The sequence below is a fragment of the Parasteatoda tepidariorum genome, chromosome 8 (assembly GCF_982258835.1).
Source record: "Parasteatoda tepidariorum strain Cologne lab strain chromosome 8, Ptep-v5.0, whole genome shotgun sequence".
NCBI lineage: Eukaryota > Metazoa > Arthropoda > Arachnida > Araneae > Theridiidae > Parasteatoda > Parasteatoda tepidariorum.
The window spans coordinates 97,854,361-97,873,344 of record NC_141762.1 but is presented as its reverse complement, the minus strand read 5'-3'; the positions used below and the strand labels follow the sequence as shown (position 1 = coordinate 97,873,344).

Sequence of the window (18,984 nt, the reverse complement as noted above, 5' to 3'; positions counted from 1 at the left end):
GTGACTATGATAACATTCAGGATCATGATATTGTTCAACAATTACTCTTTCCATTGACTTTTCGGCTCTATCAATTAATTGGGAATAGATTATCGTCCTCGCCTCCAAGTAATTTGAATATTCTTCACATTGTCTCAACTTCAACTCTTCGAATTGTTCATTCAGCTTTTCTATGACCGAATCCAACTCTTGATTTGCATGCAAAAAATAATTATTTATGAATAAATGAAGGTTTTTAGGGAATGCAACTCTCCTAAACAAAGTTTTACAATGCTCTTTTCGAAAAACAAAAAATGCAGTCGGGCCTCTATTTAACGAACTCGCTAAATAAGTTCGTTATATGGAAAATTCGTTAAATAGAAAATTACTTTCTGAAATACTTAAGCAACACAAAACTTGTTTTAAATTCATAAGCACTAGACATAACTAAAATAACAATTGATGCACCTTTATTTTGATTCATTTTATAAATCTTCAAAATGAAAGAAATCTGCATGGAAAATAGGAATAAAGCAAAACATTATCCAGTGTTACACTATCACGCCACATACATTTTTGAGTAAAAAAAGCTACATTTATGTGTAAAATTATGTAGCTGCATTTAACATAAACGTAATTTTAAACATGAATTACTATATGCGTTCTTAAATTTAATTGCCACTAATAAAATCCGTTAATTTTGTCAAAGTTTTTCGCTTGAAATGCAGGCGAAAATGAAAAGGGATTTTACTGCTTTCTTTAATAGTTAAGTGGCTTCAAAAATCAATTCAAGGTCATTCCCCCCATAAAATGCGTTAACAAGTATGAAATGTTCTGAAATATTTCGGAAAATAGGGAAAGTGAATCTCTAGGAAAAGTTCATTAAATTCACCTCGCTATTTGGAAGCTATTTTACGAAGAAATTTCCACAATGTTCTTGGTTCTTCGACAAAAATCTCAAAATAGAGAAATTCGCAAAATTAAAGTTCGTTAAATAGAAGTCGGACTGTCTTTCTATGAAGATAGGCCGAATAAGACTCAGTTTTGCTTTTAACCGTACTAAATAAAATCCCTATCTTGGATTTTTAATTTCGTTGATTAAATTTTTAGTTTCTGCTTTCGCAACATTTTGTATTGTACAAAGCAGACTATTGGTGATTTAGAAGTAAAATGCTTGACAAGAAGTCAGAGAAAAAGAGGTCGTTTCATTTGATTAAAAATGAAAACGCTCGATAATTTTGATTTTTTTTTCTTCCTCGAAATCTTTAAGTGACAAAAATAAGCAATATGTGATTCTGAGTAAGTTATTGAAAACAACACATTTGCTAGTTTTTTGAAATGTAATTTTTTTTTAGTTTAAATTGTTAAAAACTGAGTTGGACGATGTTTATAAAATATTTTATTGCTGAGTGCATAAAAACAAAGATGCTTATCAAAATTTTAAAAGCAGAAAACTTTATACTATTTAGCTGCATTTCAAAAACTGGTTCAAAGGAACCGATACGTGTTCTGAAGAATACCGTCGAGGAACCGATACGTGTTCTGAAGAATACCGTCGAGGAACCGATACGTGTTCTGAAGAATACCGTCGAGGAACCGATACGTGTTCTGAAGAATACCGTCGAGCAACCGATACGTGTTCTGAAGAATACCGTCGAGCAACCGATACGTGTTCTGAAGAATACCGTCGAGGAACCGATACGTGTTCTTAAGAATACCGTCGAGGAACCGATACGTGTTCTGAAGTTCGCCATCGAGTAAAATAGACAAAACAATTTTCATTCCTTTAGATTTTCTTTTTGAAAAAATATTACTGATTTAAATAAAAAAAACATATTTATAATAACACTTTATCACCTCAACATGAAATTTAGTTTAACTTCAGCTTATTTAACATTTATGTTAAATAAAATCTTTGTTAAGCTCACATATTATCGATTTTAATAGAATGGCTTCTTTTATCCAGAGCTGCCAACAAGGATAGGAAAAAAAATCCAGTAGATTTTACGAAATATAAATTCCATGATATTTGTTGCGTAATGTACTAAATATTTTACACATAGGGAGTTTTAGGGATTTTTATAGTCATCAAAATAGAAAGACTGCAATAATTTCCAGTTATGAAAGCACATTAAACATACTTGAAATGTATACTTACTTATAATTTCGAATATTAATAGACATTTATTTCATTAAAAATAATTCAAAGATTTTAGATTTTTTTATTTAATTTGAAAAGAGAGCTCTGAACAAAAATAAAATGAACACTTTAGAACAAAAAAAAGCTTTAAAGTGATTTCTATAAATGTGGTTCACTTCATTACGTATTTTTAAACCTTATTTAAATAATCAAGCAAGCAATAATCTGTACAAAAATTCTATTTCAATTGCGATTTTTTAGGAAACATATTCAATTTTAGGGAATATTCTAAAATGTGCAAAAACAAGGAGAATTATAATTAAACTAGTAGACCAGGAAAAAATTAGAAAAATCCAGTAGTCTATTGGACAATCCAGTAGAGTTGGCAGCTATGCTGTAGCAAGTATTGCATTTTCTATAGTCATACTATTATCAGAAAAGCTCTACACAACATAAAGAAGAAATTTCATTTTTTTCCTATGCAACAAACAGTTATGCAACTTCCATTTCTTAAGTCATTTGATTTAACAATTCCGAGATAAAAAAAAAACTAAATTAATATGAAAAATTTAGATTAAATTAAAAATAGATATTTTAGCATCTTTTAAAAAATTAGGAAATTAAAAGAATTTAAACACTTTCTGTGAATACCTTTTTCATAAAATTGTTGTATCTGAAATGTCTCCCCTAGAACGGGAAAGGACATACTTGAATTTCTAATAATTATGAAGATGAAAAAGCAGTAAAATATCTACTTAATTTTGCCTCCATGAAATTAATATTTTCTGAGCAATGACCTCAAAAATCAATACAGAAATGAAAAAGCAAGAAAATGTATAATTTTGTACAGAAAAAAATGCCTTAATAAAGTTTAGAAAAATGTTTAATATATTATAGCTTTATCTGAAGTATTTTTTTTAGTTTCTGTTGAATTATTATTTAAATTTTATCAATATCACAAGAGCAGACGTAAACATCTTTTAAGCTGTTTGCTAAGAAGTATTCTTAGTTGTAGAGAATATTTTTTCTAGATTTGATAGAAATTATTCTTTATCGATCTCAGTTGTTTTAAATTTGTTTCTGAACATGCGTATCTTAAACTTTTGATAAGTAGTAAACCAACAAGTGTGTATGTATTTTCATAAATTGAAAAATAATAAATTCCTATCAGATAGTTTATTTTATCATGTGATGGTGAGTTTCATTAAATGTATTTTAGAGAGAATTATTTTAATTACATTTAACATTTAAAAGTTCAAATTTATTCTCCTATATTCATTAATTTACACTTAAATTGTATATTTTATGCCTTTAAGATTCTTTTAAACATTCATACAAAGTTACTAGTCATCTAATAAAAGAAAATTATAAATCAAGGAATCAAATCGGTCTTTCAAATCACTTAAAAAATTGGTTTTTAAAAAAAGAATCTAGTTACCTTAAGCTCAAAAAATACCATTAGATAAATTCAAAATATTTTAATTAATAGTTCCATTGCTAGATTGAACACATTTGAGATAGATTTTAGTGTGATCACTTGTACAATACAGCCCATTCTGAATGTTTTAAGAACTTCCCAAATTAACCATTAATCTTCTTAAGATTTCATTGTCTCCCTACATTTCAGTGACAACCTTGATTAACATAAACGCAAACGCTTGATTAGCATGACTAACTCTTCCTCCCTGAAATTCTCTGTAACTTCTCCCGTTTCTTTAAATCCGGGAGAAGATTCTGCATTTTCGGGGAAAGAGCCAGAAGGAGTTTCAAGATGAACTTCTTCAGGGGACGTTTTATCTAGAAACAAATCAGAAGTGAGGATTTCATTGTTGTTCAAATCCTCTGAACTACCGTTATTTACTAGCGTAGAGTTCTCCTCAACCACAGTGTTTTCTTCGAGATCTGTATGTTCAAAAGAAGGTGCGTTAAACTTGTCTAAAAAATTGTCCACAATCATCAGCTCTTTTTTCCAAATGTTCTTGGAAAGAATGCGACTTTTCTAAAAGAATTTGAGTCTTCTTATCCAAACAACACAATCGCGTTGCAGATAAATTTTCGGAATTTGATTTTTCCAGATGTAATATTTCCATTCGACTAGTTTCTTCTTTGTTCAGAAACCTCTCTGTGAATAATTCATCCTCCAACGAATTGATTTCGATTTCATTAGCTCCGTTTTCCTCTCGTAAACAATGGTTAATGCAATAATTATGACACTCACGTGAACGCTCTTTTTCCAGTTCAAGATGTAGATTTTTTATTTCTTCAGACATAATATCAATCTTTGAATAATCGGAGAACTGCTTTTCAGATTCATAGGTTTTGCTCAAATTACCCGTTTCAATCACCATAGAATCACGCGATTGTCCGATAATGTCTCTCTCTTCAGAAATTGCTGCAATCTTCTTCTCTTGCAGATCACATTTTTGAGATAAACGTATGAGCTGATCGCACAGCTTCAGAACACCATTCTGTATAGAGCTTTCAAACAATGATTCCTGCAAACCCTCTATCTTCAAATGTTGCAACTTATCTACCATTGATGCTTTCAAAGCCTGATCCATAGCTGCATGGCTTGTACTCAAATTGTACAGCTCTTCCTGCAAGGACATGTTTTTTTCAATTGCAGAATCTCTTTCAGAGGTGACTGTGGCTATCTTTTGCTCTTGCTCAACGCGGAACTGCTTCAATCTTTGAAGATTGGAAAACAACCTGAAAATTCCTTCCTGAATATTCTCAGCAAGCAGCATTGCCCTCAGATCAACCCCGGTGATCTTGTCGGTGGGCTTCTCGTCGATTGATGGACAGATTTCATGCAAAGGCTTAAGAGAACAGGTGATGCTCTCCTTTGAATTTATTTTGCTCAAAACTTCCAAGCACACATCAAACATCTTTCTGAAATTACATCTTCTTGAAATATCCTGAAATAATTTCTGTGTAATTGTTCTCATGCCCTGATGATGAATTAGATTCCTCTCCTCATAAAACGCCAGCTCTTCTTCTAGCTTGATCTATAAAGAAAGACAAATTTATTTCAGCTAGTGCATTTAGCAGAAATTTAAAAGCTCGCTCAAACTAGTCATTTATTATCATGATTACTATGCACCATTGTGCATTATCGTATCCTTATGTACGATGCATTATTGTACTTATTATCCTACTTAGTATGTATCCATATGTATTATCGTATTTATTACATACCCTTATGCACTATCGCATTTATGTATTAATCTTCCAAATAAAAAACTGTGCATGTTAGTGTTGGAACTCATATATCCTTCCTTCTTCTTATATCCTTATATGTATTAGCAACATAGGTTACTTTTAGGAATTTAAAGAATTTCGGTTAGGTATCGGCAATAATGTTTCCTAGTCGATGAAAAACACAATCCCGGAAGTTTTTGGTTTAAACTAGTTAAAAAATAACGTTGGGGACTTTAAAATAATCAGATACACTGATTGTTTTTGTATAATTCAAGATTTGTTTTTAAAAAATTTCTGAATATTTTTAAAATGCTATTGTTTTCAAAAGAAAAAAAAAATATAACTATAAACTAAAAATATATTTTAAACTTTTTCAAAGATTTTCTAACCATGCTAAAGCTTTAAAAATACATATAAGGAAACTTGATTAACAACACCATTACACAATTGCTTACTATCAAAAAATTTGAATTATCCTACAGAAAAAAGTAGACAATGCTTTTTTGAATAAAAAAAGAGGACTTTGCTAATGTTTTTCTTTGTGCAAGGTTTTAAACTTATAAATAAATTTCCCTCTGTAGCAATTTGTTTTTACCTTCACTTCAATGTTTTCATCAAGTTTTCAAAACTTTAAAATATTTAATTCTTCTAATGAGGCTTTTTTATAAAGTAGTGTTAATTTGGGTAGTTTTAAGAGCCTTATATTTTAATGTTCTAATTGATCAAAATAACTTCAAATTTTAAAATAAAAATTTAATACGTATTTCGTCAATTAAAAAATATTTTTAACTTTAATTGATACTTACAGAAAATTAAAACAAAAATATGACTTAAATAAATTAAAGAGGATTGCTTTAATTTTCAAATTCTGTTTAAAAGCAATTAGCATAAGAAAATATTACATAAAAAATTACTTTTATTTGCAAGTTTTTGATTATACTGTATAAAAAATATTGCAAAAAAACACAAACCATTTCTTCTGTATATTTCTCGTCCTGTTCACTTTTAACATGCTTTGATTTAGTATTTCCCAATGGGAGCTGAAAACAGAAAAAATAACATAAGTAAACTTCGAAACTGAATTAAAATAACTGCTGAAGATTTTCACCAGTTGCATGTGAATAAAATTCAAAATCAAACACTGCATTAAGTTCTACTTTACGTTTTTTTTACTGCATTTAGTTGTATTTTACGATTAAAACATGTATGTAGTATTTTATGATTAGTTTAAAATAAATTTTAAGATTCTAGTTTGAATTTTGAAACTTATGAGTTCCAATTTATTGCAGAGCTGTTGGCATAACATTAAAAAATTGTAAATTTTATTATTAAATATATCCTCTTATTTTTGTAAAAAATTATTTTATAAAATTCTAAAATTAACTTTATATTTCAAATTTTGGGACTTCCGCTTATAAAACATGAAATTAAAATTTTAATTGAGTATTTAAAAAAAATGTGTCATAAATAAACTTCAAAACTAGATTAGGACAACTGCTAAAGATCTTCATTTAAATCAATTGCATATTAATAAAATTCAATTTAAACACTGCTTTAAGTTCTGATACAATAAAAGTTCAGATACAGTTCGGATACAATAAAACATTTAAGGTATTTATAGTTTCTTTCCAATGAATTTGATCTTCACATCTGCATAGAATAAAAAATATAGAATAAAGAATCTGACATAATTTACTCTTATTGAAATTCGTTTATTTAGAACTGTAAGATAGTAAATATCGACGCTGTTATGTCTGAACTAATTAAAGTAAGAAAAGAACTGTATGCTGTTCAATACAACAATGTACAGTGCTGAACTTATGAGAAAAATTCATTTCTCAACTTTTCAAAATTTATTTTTCTTATATTTTGGTTGAAAAAACTGGAGTTTAAATTTTAATATTATTGTTTTAGTCTTGGGGTAAAAGTAATAAGTTAATGAGTAAAAAAAAGATGTTTTTTAAGTAAACTATAAACAAATGTCTATAATAAGTTATTAAATTTGAGAATGGAATATAATTGAAATGAAAAACAAAATAAAGACACTGATCTTAATAAAAATTCAAAACAAACTTACAGCATCCATTGAACCAATGAATGTATATTCAGCTTCTTTTTTCTGTAATGGTGCCATATTCTGTGCGGCCATAGCTTTAAGAAGAAAATAAAATAATTTTTGGTATGTTTGAATAAGATTATTTTTTTTAAAAAAATTAGTATGTCTGCTGTGCGTTAAATTTTAAGAAAGCTAAGCATTTACGAAAAAAATAAGGCGTTAAAAATGTTATAAATAACAGAAATAATGTTTTTTTACTCTTTGTAGCATTTATGATGAAAGTGTACAATATTTTCAGAAAAAAAAAGTAAAGCTTCAGTAAATGTAATATCTAGGAACATGCAACCTCGCTCTTTTTCTCCTTTATTTAATCAACATCCACTAGAACGTGGTATTAAGAAATATAGATCTCATGAGAAAAAAAAAATAAACTTTATGCAACTATGGATAAAGAATCAACATTTCAAGCAAAAAAGCTGAACAAATCTTGAGAAAAAAAAACACTTAAGTTCGCAATAACTTTCGAACAGTTATAAGTTTTGAAAATAGAAAAAAAGAAACTCTTGTTAAAATTATAATGCGAAATGTTCTCATTAACTTTAAATTTCAACTCTGTAGTTACATTCCATAGACAAACCTAAATTTTATTTTTACTACAAGTTTAATAGCTATTAATTTTTGAAGTAACAATCAAATCTAAAAAATAATATCATGTTTAGTCTATTTCAACAAGTGCATTTAAATAAGGCAAATGCAACTTTAACATGTCTCATATACGATAAATTTTGAGAAAGCTAAGCATGAAGGGGAAAAAATCGCTTAAAGCGTTGCAAATAGTAAAAATAATGTTCATTATTCACTTATAGCAAATGTACAACATTTTAAGAAAGGGAAACTTCGGGAAAAGGTCTTGGACCAAATGTTCATTTTCTAATTAATAATCACACTATCCTATAGTTAAGAAAAATATCAATTCGTTTTAATAAACCGAAGCCATATTATAAGAATTTTTTACTTTTTTGAAAAAGGAAGCTGGAAGCTTAGCTCGCCAGTCCCCGAAACCGGTCTCTCAACCGGTTTAGAAAAAGTCAGGGAATATTTATGTTTCAAAATATACAATTATTCTAGTTTTACGTAAAAATATTTTGTGGAAATGTTAATCAGAAAATATTGGACGGTCACGTGGATTTTAAAAATAATCATCTTAACATAAAAAAGGAAGAAAGTTTAACTTGAAAAACACAGAATGTGTGATTCAATGCGAAGAAATAAATTAGAAGTAATAATTATCGTTTAACGAAACTCATAGCAATTAAAATAAAGAACAGTTATCATTAATCATTATTATTTTTCAAAAATTTTGCTATAAATGTAAAGTTTTATACACATCAACAAGCAATCTTTCACTCTTTTTTTTTTCTATATTTAAGTAACATCCACTCGAAAGAGATTTAAAAAAAGAAAGATGTCGTGGAGGAAAAAGAATTTTTATACAACAATGTATAAATAATCAATATTTAAAGCAAAAAAGTTGAGCAAATCTTGAAAAAAAAACCCCACTTAATATTACAATAACTCTCGAACGGTAAGAAATCTTAAAAAATAGAAAAAAACGAAATCTTGTTTTTTAGATTCTGAGCCGCGAAGCAACATATAAAATTATCAAAAGAAAGAATTTATATAGTCACAATGGATATCAACAGAAACTTCTGGTACGTTAAGTGATAAAAAACGAGAAAATAGAGAAGTTCTTGTTAAAACTGATGAAAAAATACGTTTTGAAAATAGCAAAATTTAAACTATGGTGCGAGTTTGAACAACAAGTGCAATAGAAAATATTTACCTCAAAATGTAATGTGTAAATATTATAAAATATTTTCCTAAAAGTCATTTTACATAAAGAACCGGAGAAGGGTGAATTGGATATATCCAAGTAAATATTATAAAATTATGATGTTGTAAGTAATTGAGATACATAAAGATCGTTTTGAAAAGTAAAGAGCATAATTTTTGGAAAGACGTGATCAGGATATAAAGCTTATAAATATAAGTTATACATGGAAGAGAAAATTAATATACTCATTTACATTATAAAGTTCTTAAATCTGAATTATTATTGTTTAATTAGTATTTTTAGTAAGTTCACTGTAGTTACTACTATTGTAAGTCAGTTATTTATTGTTGTGCATGTAAAAGTATTAAAAAGCTCTAATTTTATAAATTTTTTCTACTTAATTTTTTCTAAACTAGAGAATAATAGCACATAACTTTATGGATGACAACTTATATATACTGACTACTGACACTCACTGATAACTACTGATATTCTCTAATAAACATATAAATGCTGAATGTCAGGAATATTTAATGAAACGTAAATTGAAATTAGTCAACGAATTAGTGAAACTCACAAATATCTAGAAATCCCTTACAGTTAGCATACGAATGGAAATTGCAATGAAAATTAGATTATTCAAAAGATATGAAATAGAATTAAGTTATATTCATTAATTATGTACTTAACATTAAGAATAAATTTTTACACTTCATGAAAAACTGAAATTTTCTTCTAGAAATCTCTAATAGCTAGCATGCATTAAAAGGAATTCGAGACAATTGATTATTCAATATATATCAAATGTAATTAATTACGTACTAAACATCTAATTAAATTATTACATTTAAAAACATCTAATTAAATTATTACATTTAAAAACATCTAATTAAATTATTACATTTAAAGAAAAACTGAAATTTTTTTTTTAGAAATCCCTTATAACTAGCAAACATCAAATGAAGTTGATGTATACTTTATGGCTAAACTATATGAATTAATTATTACTAAGCACCGAGAAAAATTTTATACACTCAATAAAAAACTTTTCCAGGAATCTGCATTCAGGCTGAAATATCTATGAAATATTTTATAATATAATAAATATCAATTTTAATTAATTTAATATCATTAAATTTTAATTCACATAACAAATCATTTGCCATTAACTTATAATATTTAGCTAATTTTTAGTCTATATTATTAATTGTTAGTATATAGTCAGCATTTAATTACTGTTTACACTTACACCGAAGAGCCATTACATTATGTCCACCCTGCTAATAACATGTAGGACCACTTTTAGCCCTCAAAACTGCTAACACCAGCCTTGGCATTGATTCCACAAAGTACTGATTGAGGTATCTGGTACCAAGCGCTCACCAACTGGTCCTCCAATTCCCTCCCATTGCGAGGGGGGTAGCGTGGCAGCACGAACTTGGTTTTCCAAGTAGGACCTTAAATGCTCTATTGGATTAAGGTCAGGGGAATTTGGGGGCCAAGACATGACTTGAAAGTCACTGGAATGTTCCTCGAACCAATCCATGACGATTCGACCCTTATTACATGGTGCATTATCCTGTTGGTAAACACCATCCCCCTCAGGAAAAACTGTTGCCGTGAATGGGTGAACCTGGTCTGCTACTATGTTCAAGTAACTTACAGACGTCAGGGATTGTTCTATGAGAATTATGGGTCCTAATGTGTCCCATGAAAATATTGTTCCGAGGCGAGATACCACAAAGACCTGGGCGAGCCCATTATTATAGATGGAGGATGGTTATAATGTAATGGCTTTTCGGTGTATGGTTCAGGATCACTCTTTTTTCGCAATGTAGGTAATAGGGTATTACAATTGAATATTATGTGTAAAAAAAAATTTTTGCAAAATATTTCTCTCTTCATCTGATAATCAACTCATAAATTATTTAAATTTTCTTTTATACTCATTAGAGGTAATTGAAATCATGAAATATATTACATACAAAAAAAGAGCGAGGAAATAGTTTGAATAATTCCGAAATATTTAATAATAATATCGCATTCAAATTAAAAATATAAAAATTTAGTTAAAAAATACATTATTTAAGCAATGAATAAAAATGAAACTGTAATAACTAAAATGAAGGTAAAGAAAATTAAAATTTATTTACTAAGAAATATAAAAAGATTTCTCTGCAAAAAAGTAATAGATAAATAAAAAAATAAAAGAGTAATAGATAAAAAAAAAATAAAAGAGTAATAGATAAATAAAAAAAATAAAAAAGTACTAATTTTAAGTTTGTGAAATCAGCGATCGTTTCTACATTCCTTTAAAAACTAAATGTCTGCTGCATATTTCACACTAAAAATTATATAAATACATATAAAATTCCCCTCTGCAATTAAAAAACAGAATTAAAAAGCTTTTCTATTCGTGTAAAGAATTTCAACCGGGTTCTCAACACTTCTGAACGAATATCGCTGCCTTAATCCCTTTAAGCCCCACAACTCAGCTAAACACTATAACATATAATCAGTGAGCATAATCAGTGACCGATTAAATTAAATTTCAAAATCACTTTGAAATAAATATTTAAATAATATAAGCTCTAAGAAATTACAAAAAAAAATAAAATAAATAAACAGTCTTACCTTATGTTTCACAAGTCTTTTTATAGCAAACTTTCAAATTCCACAACGCAATTTAGCAGTTTGAATATTTCTTCTCTGTGGAATACCCAGTTTATCAACTTCACTACACATCTACTATAACTTTGTTTCGGACAATTGTTTGAACCTGTGGTACCGTTAACTGCACCAGTCTGAATAACAGCTGATAAGATGGTCAGCTAAAGGTGGGTGGTCAAGTAGGAGTAGAAATAATGAGTATAGTGAATGGTAAGATCTCTTATTCTTGACGAGTGCTGTAGTGATTTGAACAATGCATGTTCGTGTTCAATAGCAAACAGATGTTGAACCATGAGAATAACTGGTGTGATAGTAAAAATAAATCATAATAAAACTGCTTCAACTACAAATGAATAGTTAAATACAGGCTTGTCAATTTTGAATAGGATGAAAACACAACTGATAAGGTAACGACCAGACACCCTACTTTGAAGAATTTCGAATGATGGTTATTGTTAAAGTGGAAAATTTCTGTTCATGAAATTTATATGGATAAATGGTAAATGGGAAGAAATTTCTTCAGAATTTTATTTCTGTGTTAAAAAAAAAAATAGGTAATTATTTTTAAGCTCTAATTAGTGCATAATGAATTTAATGCATACACGTGGTGGAAAATACATATTTCCTTTTTTCAAATTTTAATTAGTTTTTATTTCTTTGATTTTTTTTTATTTATTTATGATGGTATGAGGAATGAGGGAAATCTCGGCTTTAAGCGGTTACATGTAAATCTCGGCTACCGATTCATCGAAATTTTGCAGACGTGAGATTGGTTAGGCATAAGTTGGTTAAAACAATTTAAATGTAAAGAAAAATAGGAAAAAACTCCTTTGTCAAGTTGGAACATACTAATGAAATATGCATAGAATGACAAACACTAAAATTAACTGTAACTAGAATAGGTATAAATGAACAAAATAGTATATTTACAGTTATTTACATTACATGTACAAAGTTGGTGTTCCTCTGTTAGTATAGTGACCCGGCCGTCAAGGTAGTCACCGCTCGTGCCGGGTTGCTCACTATTCTGAATTTTGATCAGCAGTGTGAAGGAACTCTGCATAAAGGGTTGCTCCTTCACCAGGTTTGTCACATGCCGGTGTATAAGCTGTGTGAGTGAATTGGGGTTGCATTTATTGAGACTGATTGTAATATTTCGAGATAAAGGGGGAACCCCACCCTGAATATTTCAGAAATTCGAAAAAAAATTTACTGCATTTTTCGAATCTTTGTACCCTTCCTAATGTCTGTCTTTAACGATTTCTCGGTACCTAACTTCGTTTGGATGAATAGAGTGTCGTTGCTAAGCAGGTAGAAAGGACGGCTCGGCCGGATTAGGAGAGGCGACATTCTTTTTTTGTGCCTCATCCATTCTGTTGACTGTATATACAAACTTATTGTAGGCATTTCATTTATCAACCATTATATATGTGAAATTAAACGTTTTCCCCTACCATAAGTCAAAACTTTAAACACGTTTTTCTCAAAACGCTGTTTTTTGACCTGGCCTAACGTTTTTCTCATGATCTATACAACGAAATAAGATGTTCCTTATTTTGAATTACGTAAAAATATATTCTTTAGAAAGTAGCTTAGGATAATTTTGATACTTTTATATTTCGATTTTATATTTGTATTTTAATGAATATTTTTTTAATGAAAAACTTAACTTTTTTTTTAAGTTGCCGCCATTTTGGTAATTTTCCGAGTATCAAAAAACCGCTATGCTACTTTTTAGATAATGTCTTTATGTTTCAGAAAATCGAAGCAAAATCGTTTTCCTATGCTTCAGGACTTCTAAATCCATGAGGCCAGTGGGGTGCTACTTTTTGATGACCAGCCACACACGTAGCTGCCACCAACTTATTTGTTATTATTTTGTAAAAGAAAATTTTTTAAAATAGACTTAAATTGTAGCTAAATAACATAAAAAAACAAGGAGTCTCTGCATTGTCTCTATTACTTTTAAAAAATTCAAGAAAAACGTTAATATTTTACCATCTTAGGGCGGGGTTCCCCCTTAAGCAGTCTGAGGTTAGAAAGACAGTAAGTGGACTAATGCTAGCATTATCACTGATAATATCTATGTCGAAGATTTTTTTAAAATTGGATGTGTCACATTCTTTTGCATCTTGTTACCATGAAAAGTTGTTCATGAAATTTTATATGGATGAATGGTAAAGGAGAAAAAATCTCTTCAGAATTTTATTTCTGTGTTAAAAAAAAAAAATTAGGAAATTATTTTTAAACTCTAATTAGTGCATAATGAATTTAGTACATGCGTGTAGTAAAAAATACATATATTTTTTTTTCAAAATTTTAATTAAATTTTATTTTGTTGAAAAAAAATATTAAATACACGAGCAAGTAAAAAAAATTGTTTTCTTTTATTCATTTATTTTATTGTTTAATTTATTTATTTGTACTTTTTTTTCTCCTTTTTTTTTTTTGCTTGCAAAAATTATTGGTCAATCATTTTGTGCCTATTGTAAAAATGTCAATTCTTTTTTTATCTTTCTTTTTAATCTTTATTTAGTGTAATATATCGATAGTTGAGTAAAGAAGAAAAAGAGAAAAATGTCAGGGGAAAAAATAATTGCTGAAAAACATAATCTTGGTCAAAGAAGTACAGCTGCAGCTAGAATTATGTAGGAAGGTAAAGAATAGTAAAATTGAGAAAAAAAAGTTCTTTTTAGTTGTAGCACTCGATCCAATTATTATTACTTCTGTTGTTTTCTATATTAAAATGTTATCTATTGAACTTTGATGAATGTAAAAATAGAATAAAAATAAACTAGAACTGTAATTTATCTAAAAAATATTTCTAAATCGGTCAGTTTCAACACGGATTTCAGGAGCGAATGTCTGTGAGCTTCATTCTAGTTTTAATTTAAATTAATTTACTAACAGGGTCTGTTTCTGTAAAATAAGTAAACAGAACTGTATGATGATGTGAAAAACAACAGAATTCACAAAGTATGATCTGCTTAATTTTTAGGAATTTTGGCACAGTTGTAACAATAAATGTAGAATTTCGAGCTTCACAATCGCATGGAGGACAAATGTCAGAGATTGCGGAATTATAGCAATAACGATACTTAATGAGCCTACATTGCTTTAAGTAATATTTTCAATAAAATACCCAGAGTGCCGTCCTTATTTGCAGCTATATTCTCGTCAGTTTGCTTCTACTTTTTACTGTTACTACAATGACTTTCTCAGCTAGATAGGGTTATTCAGAGAATTCCTCTTGTTTTAAAAGGCAAAATTATTTTCAAAACTTCGCCAAAAAAAAAAAATTTTTTTTAATAAGAATTATTTTGTATATAATTAGCTTTGTAATTTTATTTCTTTTAAATAGTTGTCGTTGAACAGCCAACCCAATTTCCTGGATTTACGGCTACTAATGTTCAACTCCGTATCCTTGTAATTTTGAGCCCAATCCAGAAGACAAGGGAACTCCTGGATAGAGTGTTAGGAGAGCACCTTTTGATGAAACTAACCCGCCTTTGCGTTACATGAAGAGAAAAACCACGAGAACCTTCCACTGTTAGCCTGACGGGAAGGGGACTTTAACTCATGTTCCGTCTACCACTGAGAATATTTTAAATCAGCACTGTAGTCGGTGCAAGCTGGATGCGGAATTTGTATTGACCAGTCATTGCTGGCTTTCAAACCTGTATGACCTCATTGGAAGGCGAACACTCCATCCCTTGAGCTATGACGGCTCAATTTGTAATTGTGAAGAAATATATATTTAGGAAATAACTGAGGGTTATAGAAGTTCTTTTTAGACTATATCGCGATATAAGCCAACCTCTTTCAATGTATTTATCAGTCATGTCTACAGTGGGAGAAATGATTAAAAATTTGTCAAGATAACTATATTGGGTAGATTGCTAATTGATTTTCATTAGTAAAAAAAATATTCACAATTTAGTCACTTCAAAACTAATAAGTAATTTAAACAAATTAAGGCTTACTGCTCATTTTCAAATGTAAATCGTGGCAGAAAATTATACTTTAATTGCAAAATAAATAAAAAAATAATGATGAAATAAAAATCAATAATATTTTTGACGTAATAAATAAAATCTAAAATTGATGATCCATATTCGTGATCTTACAAAATAAATCTTGTATACCAAGGGACAGAAAGATTACAATTTTATATATATGTACTTAAATTATGTCGTAATCTTTAAAATTTAATAATTCAAAAACATAATAAAATTTCAAAAACATAATTAAAATTAATTTTATCACATTAAATATAAGCCAATTTAAACCATAAAGGCATGTAGAAGCAAAAATTCAGAATTTTACTGCAATTTTATTATTTTATATTTATCGAAAATTCCGAGAAACTAGAAGGAATGGGGAAAAAAGACTAATGTATATAATGCAGTACCAAAACTTCGAAATTTAAACTAAGTGATACGGGTTCAGACGTAAAGTAAAGTTTCCTAAGAAAATAATAACCCTGATAGAAGTTTCCAATGCAGATGAACACTTCCTAAAATAATAATGATAATTATTAAATAAAAAAATGAATAAATAGATATAAATAACTCAAACAATATTATAGCTTTTTTTTTTTTTTTTAAATAACTGTGAAACCATGATAATAAAATTTTCAAACCAAACTGTCCTTTCTTCCCTTCAAAATAACGAAAATTTTATTTTCAATGTAATTTCTTTTATATTAGTTTGCGAAGGGACGTTATCGTTATTCGATACATCGATATCGTTCGGTATCGACGTTGCGTTATGCGAACGTTATTTATAACGGTTAACTTCGTTCGAAATATGCCCACAAGATTTTTTTCTACCGTCCAAGAAGCCTGTAGAAGTATTTCTCCTTTGCATCACCCATCTCAAGGAGAAAGTAACATTACCTGCTATTTGTACATTTCGCAATCTGGTAGGTGGAGAGAAAAAATATCCAACTTACGAAATATTGCTATTCATTATGAACATCTGATACACAAATATGTCACAAAAATTACATTTAAGTGCTTAAACTAAATTACTTACAGTCCCTGGCAAAATTATTAGACGTTCTATAAGAATCTAAATAAAATCTTAATTATCAGGTGATACTACACAGCTTTATTGTTTTAACGTGACTGAAACCGGTTTGCACTTGTTTACGTTCGTGTATCAATGGGTTAAATTAGACGATATATGATATAAATTTAACGATTGGATAAATTAGGCGGTGTATTATATAAATATATATATTTATCTTAACAAACATTATATTTGTATATTATAATAATTAAATCAAATTATTAGACGCATTATAGTATTTTAATAATGACATGATTTGCACGAGTTTATAGGCAATACTTTTATATTTAAACATACATGTAATGGGTTTTTATTCAGGAGATTTTTTATATACTTCCCATTTGTATTTATTTTTAACGTATTGCATTACAATGTTAACCAATTGATACAGAAGCGTGAACAAACTCAAGCCGGTTTCATCGGAGTAAAAACAATACTGATAATCACCTGATAATTATAATTTTTCATGAAATCTCATAGTGCGGCTAATAAGATGGCCAGGAACATCATTTAAGGTGTAGTAGGTTTCGCAATTTAATTTCATTTGCACTTTTATGCCTCTACCTCGCCATATTAGATTTTTGGATTAATCTTTGACTTACATTTTCTTAATATTTTTTTTCTTCTTTTGTACTTTACAAACTCTTGATGTAGTATTATTCAGCGGCATAATATCTCTGAAGAAAATAAAAGAAAAAAAGGTGAAAGTTAAGGGGTTGCTATATTGAATATGAAAAATAGTGTTTGGTCACTTTCAGAACTGTTTAGATATTTCCTGGATTAAAACCTTAAAGCAATAACAATCATCTACTATTTGTTATTTTGAATCTGTCATTTAAAATACACGTTTGTTAATTTTTTAAGATTTTTTAAAAAATTTTCGAACATTCTCATTACGTAGAAAGGAAGATATATATCAAAATTTAAAACAGACAAATTTAACCACGTTTCAAAAACTCTTGATTGCAGAAGTTTATTTTTATCAGAAAAAGTTGAAAGCGAATCTAAATTACGCTTTAACATCACAAATTGTGGCAAGGTGTGACCTCGTATTTCACATATATTGATAGATACTGCCGAATAATGAAAATATTTACCATCAGTTTATTTGTTAAAATGAAATAAGGGGTGTAAAAGCGTGCTTAGAATTTTCCGTCTTCGTTGATTGTTTGATAATTGATAACTATAATTAACAAATCGATATTGTCAACTTAAATGTAGCTTACTAGGATTGAAATAGACGAAACTAATAGAACATAACGGTGCCCCCCCCCTATGCCACCCTAGATGCTACATCTCTGCATGAATGAAAAGAAAGCAAACATGTTCTGAAGGGTATATAGCCAAATAAACTGAACTAATATACTGAGTATGTCACCTCCAAGAACACTGCTTTCTTGGAAACACAGCTTCTATTTATATGATTGTCAAAAAATGAGTGATAGTACACCAATTTCACTTTTCAATAGGAATTCCAGTGCTTCCTGCAACAAGTACAAGGACAAAGACCTGTGGGGGTCCAAAAGTCAAGACAGGTGCTTCTACCCTTTCACCCCTTTTAAATTGCTGAAAAAGAGAAGTGATTATGTGACGTCATATGTGGGGGTGCTTTCCTTCTCCAAGGGGGCACAAAAATTAGCCCAGCAGGTGAACTTCTTCAAGGTCGGTTTTAGTGGGTGGACCTAGAGTTGCTGGAAACAAGGAATATGTGATGTCACATGTGGGGGTTGCTTGAGATTTTCAATAGACAGTACAACAGGTGAACTCTTTCAAGGTCACTATATCATTGATACTTCCTTTCTACCCATATGACTGATTACTGCACTTTTAAAGATGAAGGGAAAAAAAAGTAAAAAAACTTTCAGTGTGCTTTATTGTGCGTAATTCTAAGACTTGAATCCACTGTAGTTTCCAGTGAAATGCTCTAAATTTATTTAAAAAATAATTATTGTGTAAAAAAGCATCTGAGTAAAAAATTAACTTAGATAAAAATTTTGCATTTTCATAAATTTGAAATAAGCAGGGGGGGGG

The 18,984-nt window shown here is 29.0% G+C and overlaps 1 protein-coding gene across 2 annotated transcripts; it reads right to left on the bottom strand.

Annotated features, from left to right (window-relative positions):
* Positions 1-3,582: 3,582 nt before the first annotated feature.
* On the bottom strand, positions 3,583-12,453 carry LOC107457388 (uncharacterized). 2 transcript variants are annotated; one of them, XM_087169482.1, is made up of 4 exons: positions 11,845-12,453; positions 7,398-7,471; positions 6,292-6,360; positions 3,583-5,127 (listed from the first exon to the last, which is right to left on the bottom strand). In XM_087169482.1, exons 2-4 carry the CDS (start codon positions 7,467-7,469, stop codon positions 4,045-4,047), a joined length of 1,224 nt encoding a protein of 407 aa, XP_087025608.1. In that variant the 5' UTR covers positions 7,470-7,471; positions 11,845-12,453; the 3' UTR covers positions 3,583-4,044. The 2 variants fall into 2 exon arrangements, with proteins under 2 accessions (XP_087025608.1, XP_087025607.1); XM_087169481.1 differs by lacking the exon at positions 11,845-12,453 and adding an exon at positions 10,460-11,008.
* Between the last annotated feature and the right edge of the window lie 6,531 nt (positions 12,454-18,984).

Excerpts from the sequence above, each read along its gene's own strand:
- LOC107457388 (XM_087169481.1), bottom strand. Across the intron at positions 6,361-7,397 it reads TCATTGGTTCAATGGATGCT|CTCCCATTGGGAAATACTAA; the intron begins GTAAGTTTGTTT and ends TTCTGTTTTCAG. Across the intron at positions 5,128-6,291 it reads AGAAATATACAGAAGAAATG|ATCAAGCTAGAAGAAGAGCT; the intron begins GTTTGTGTTTTT and ends CTTTCTTTATAG.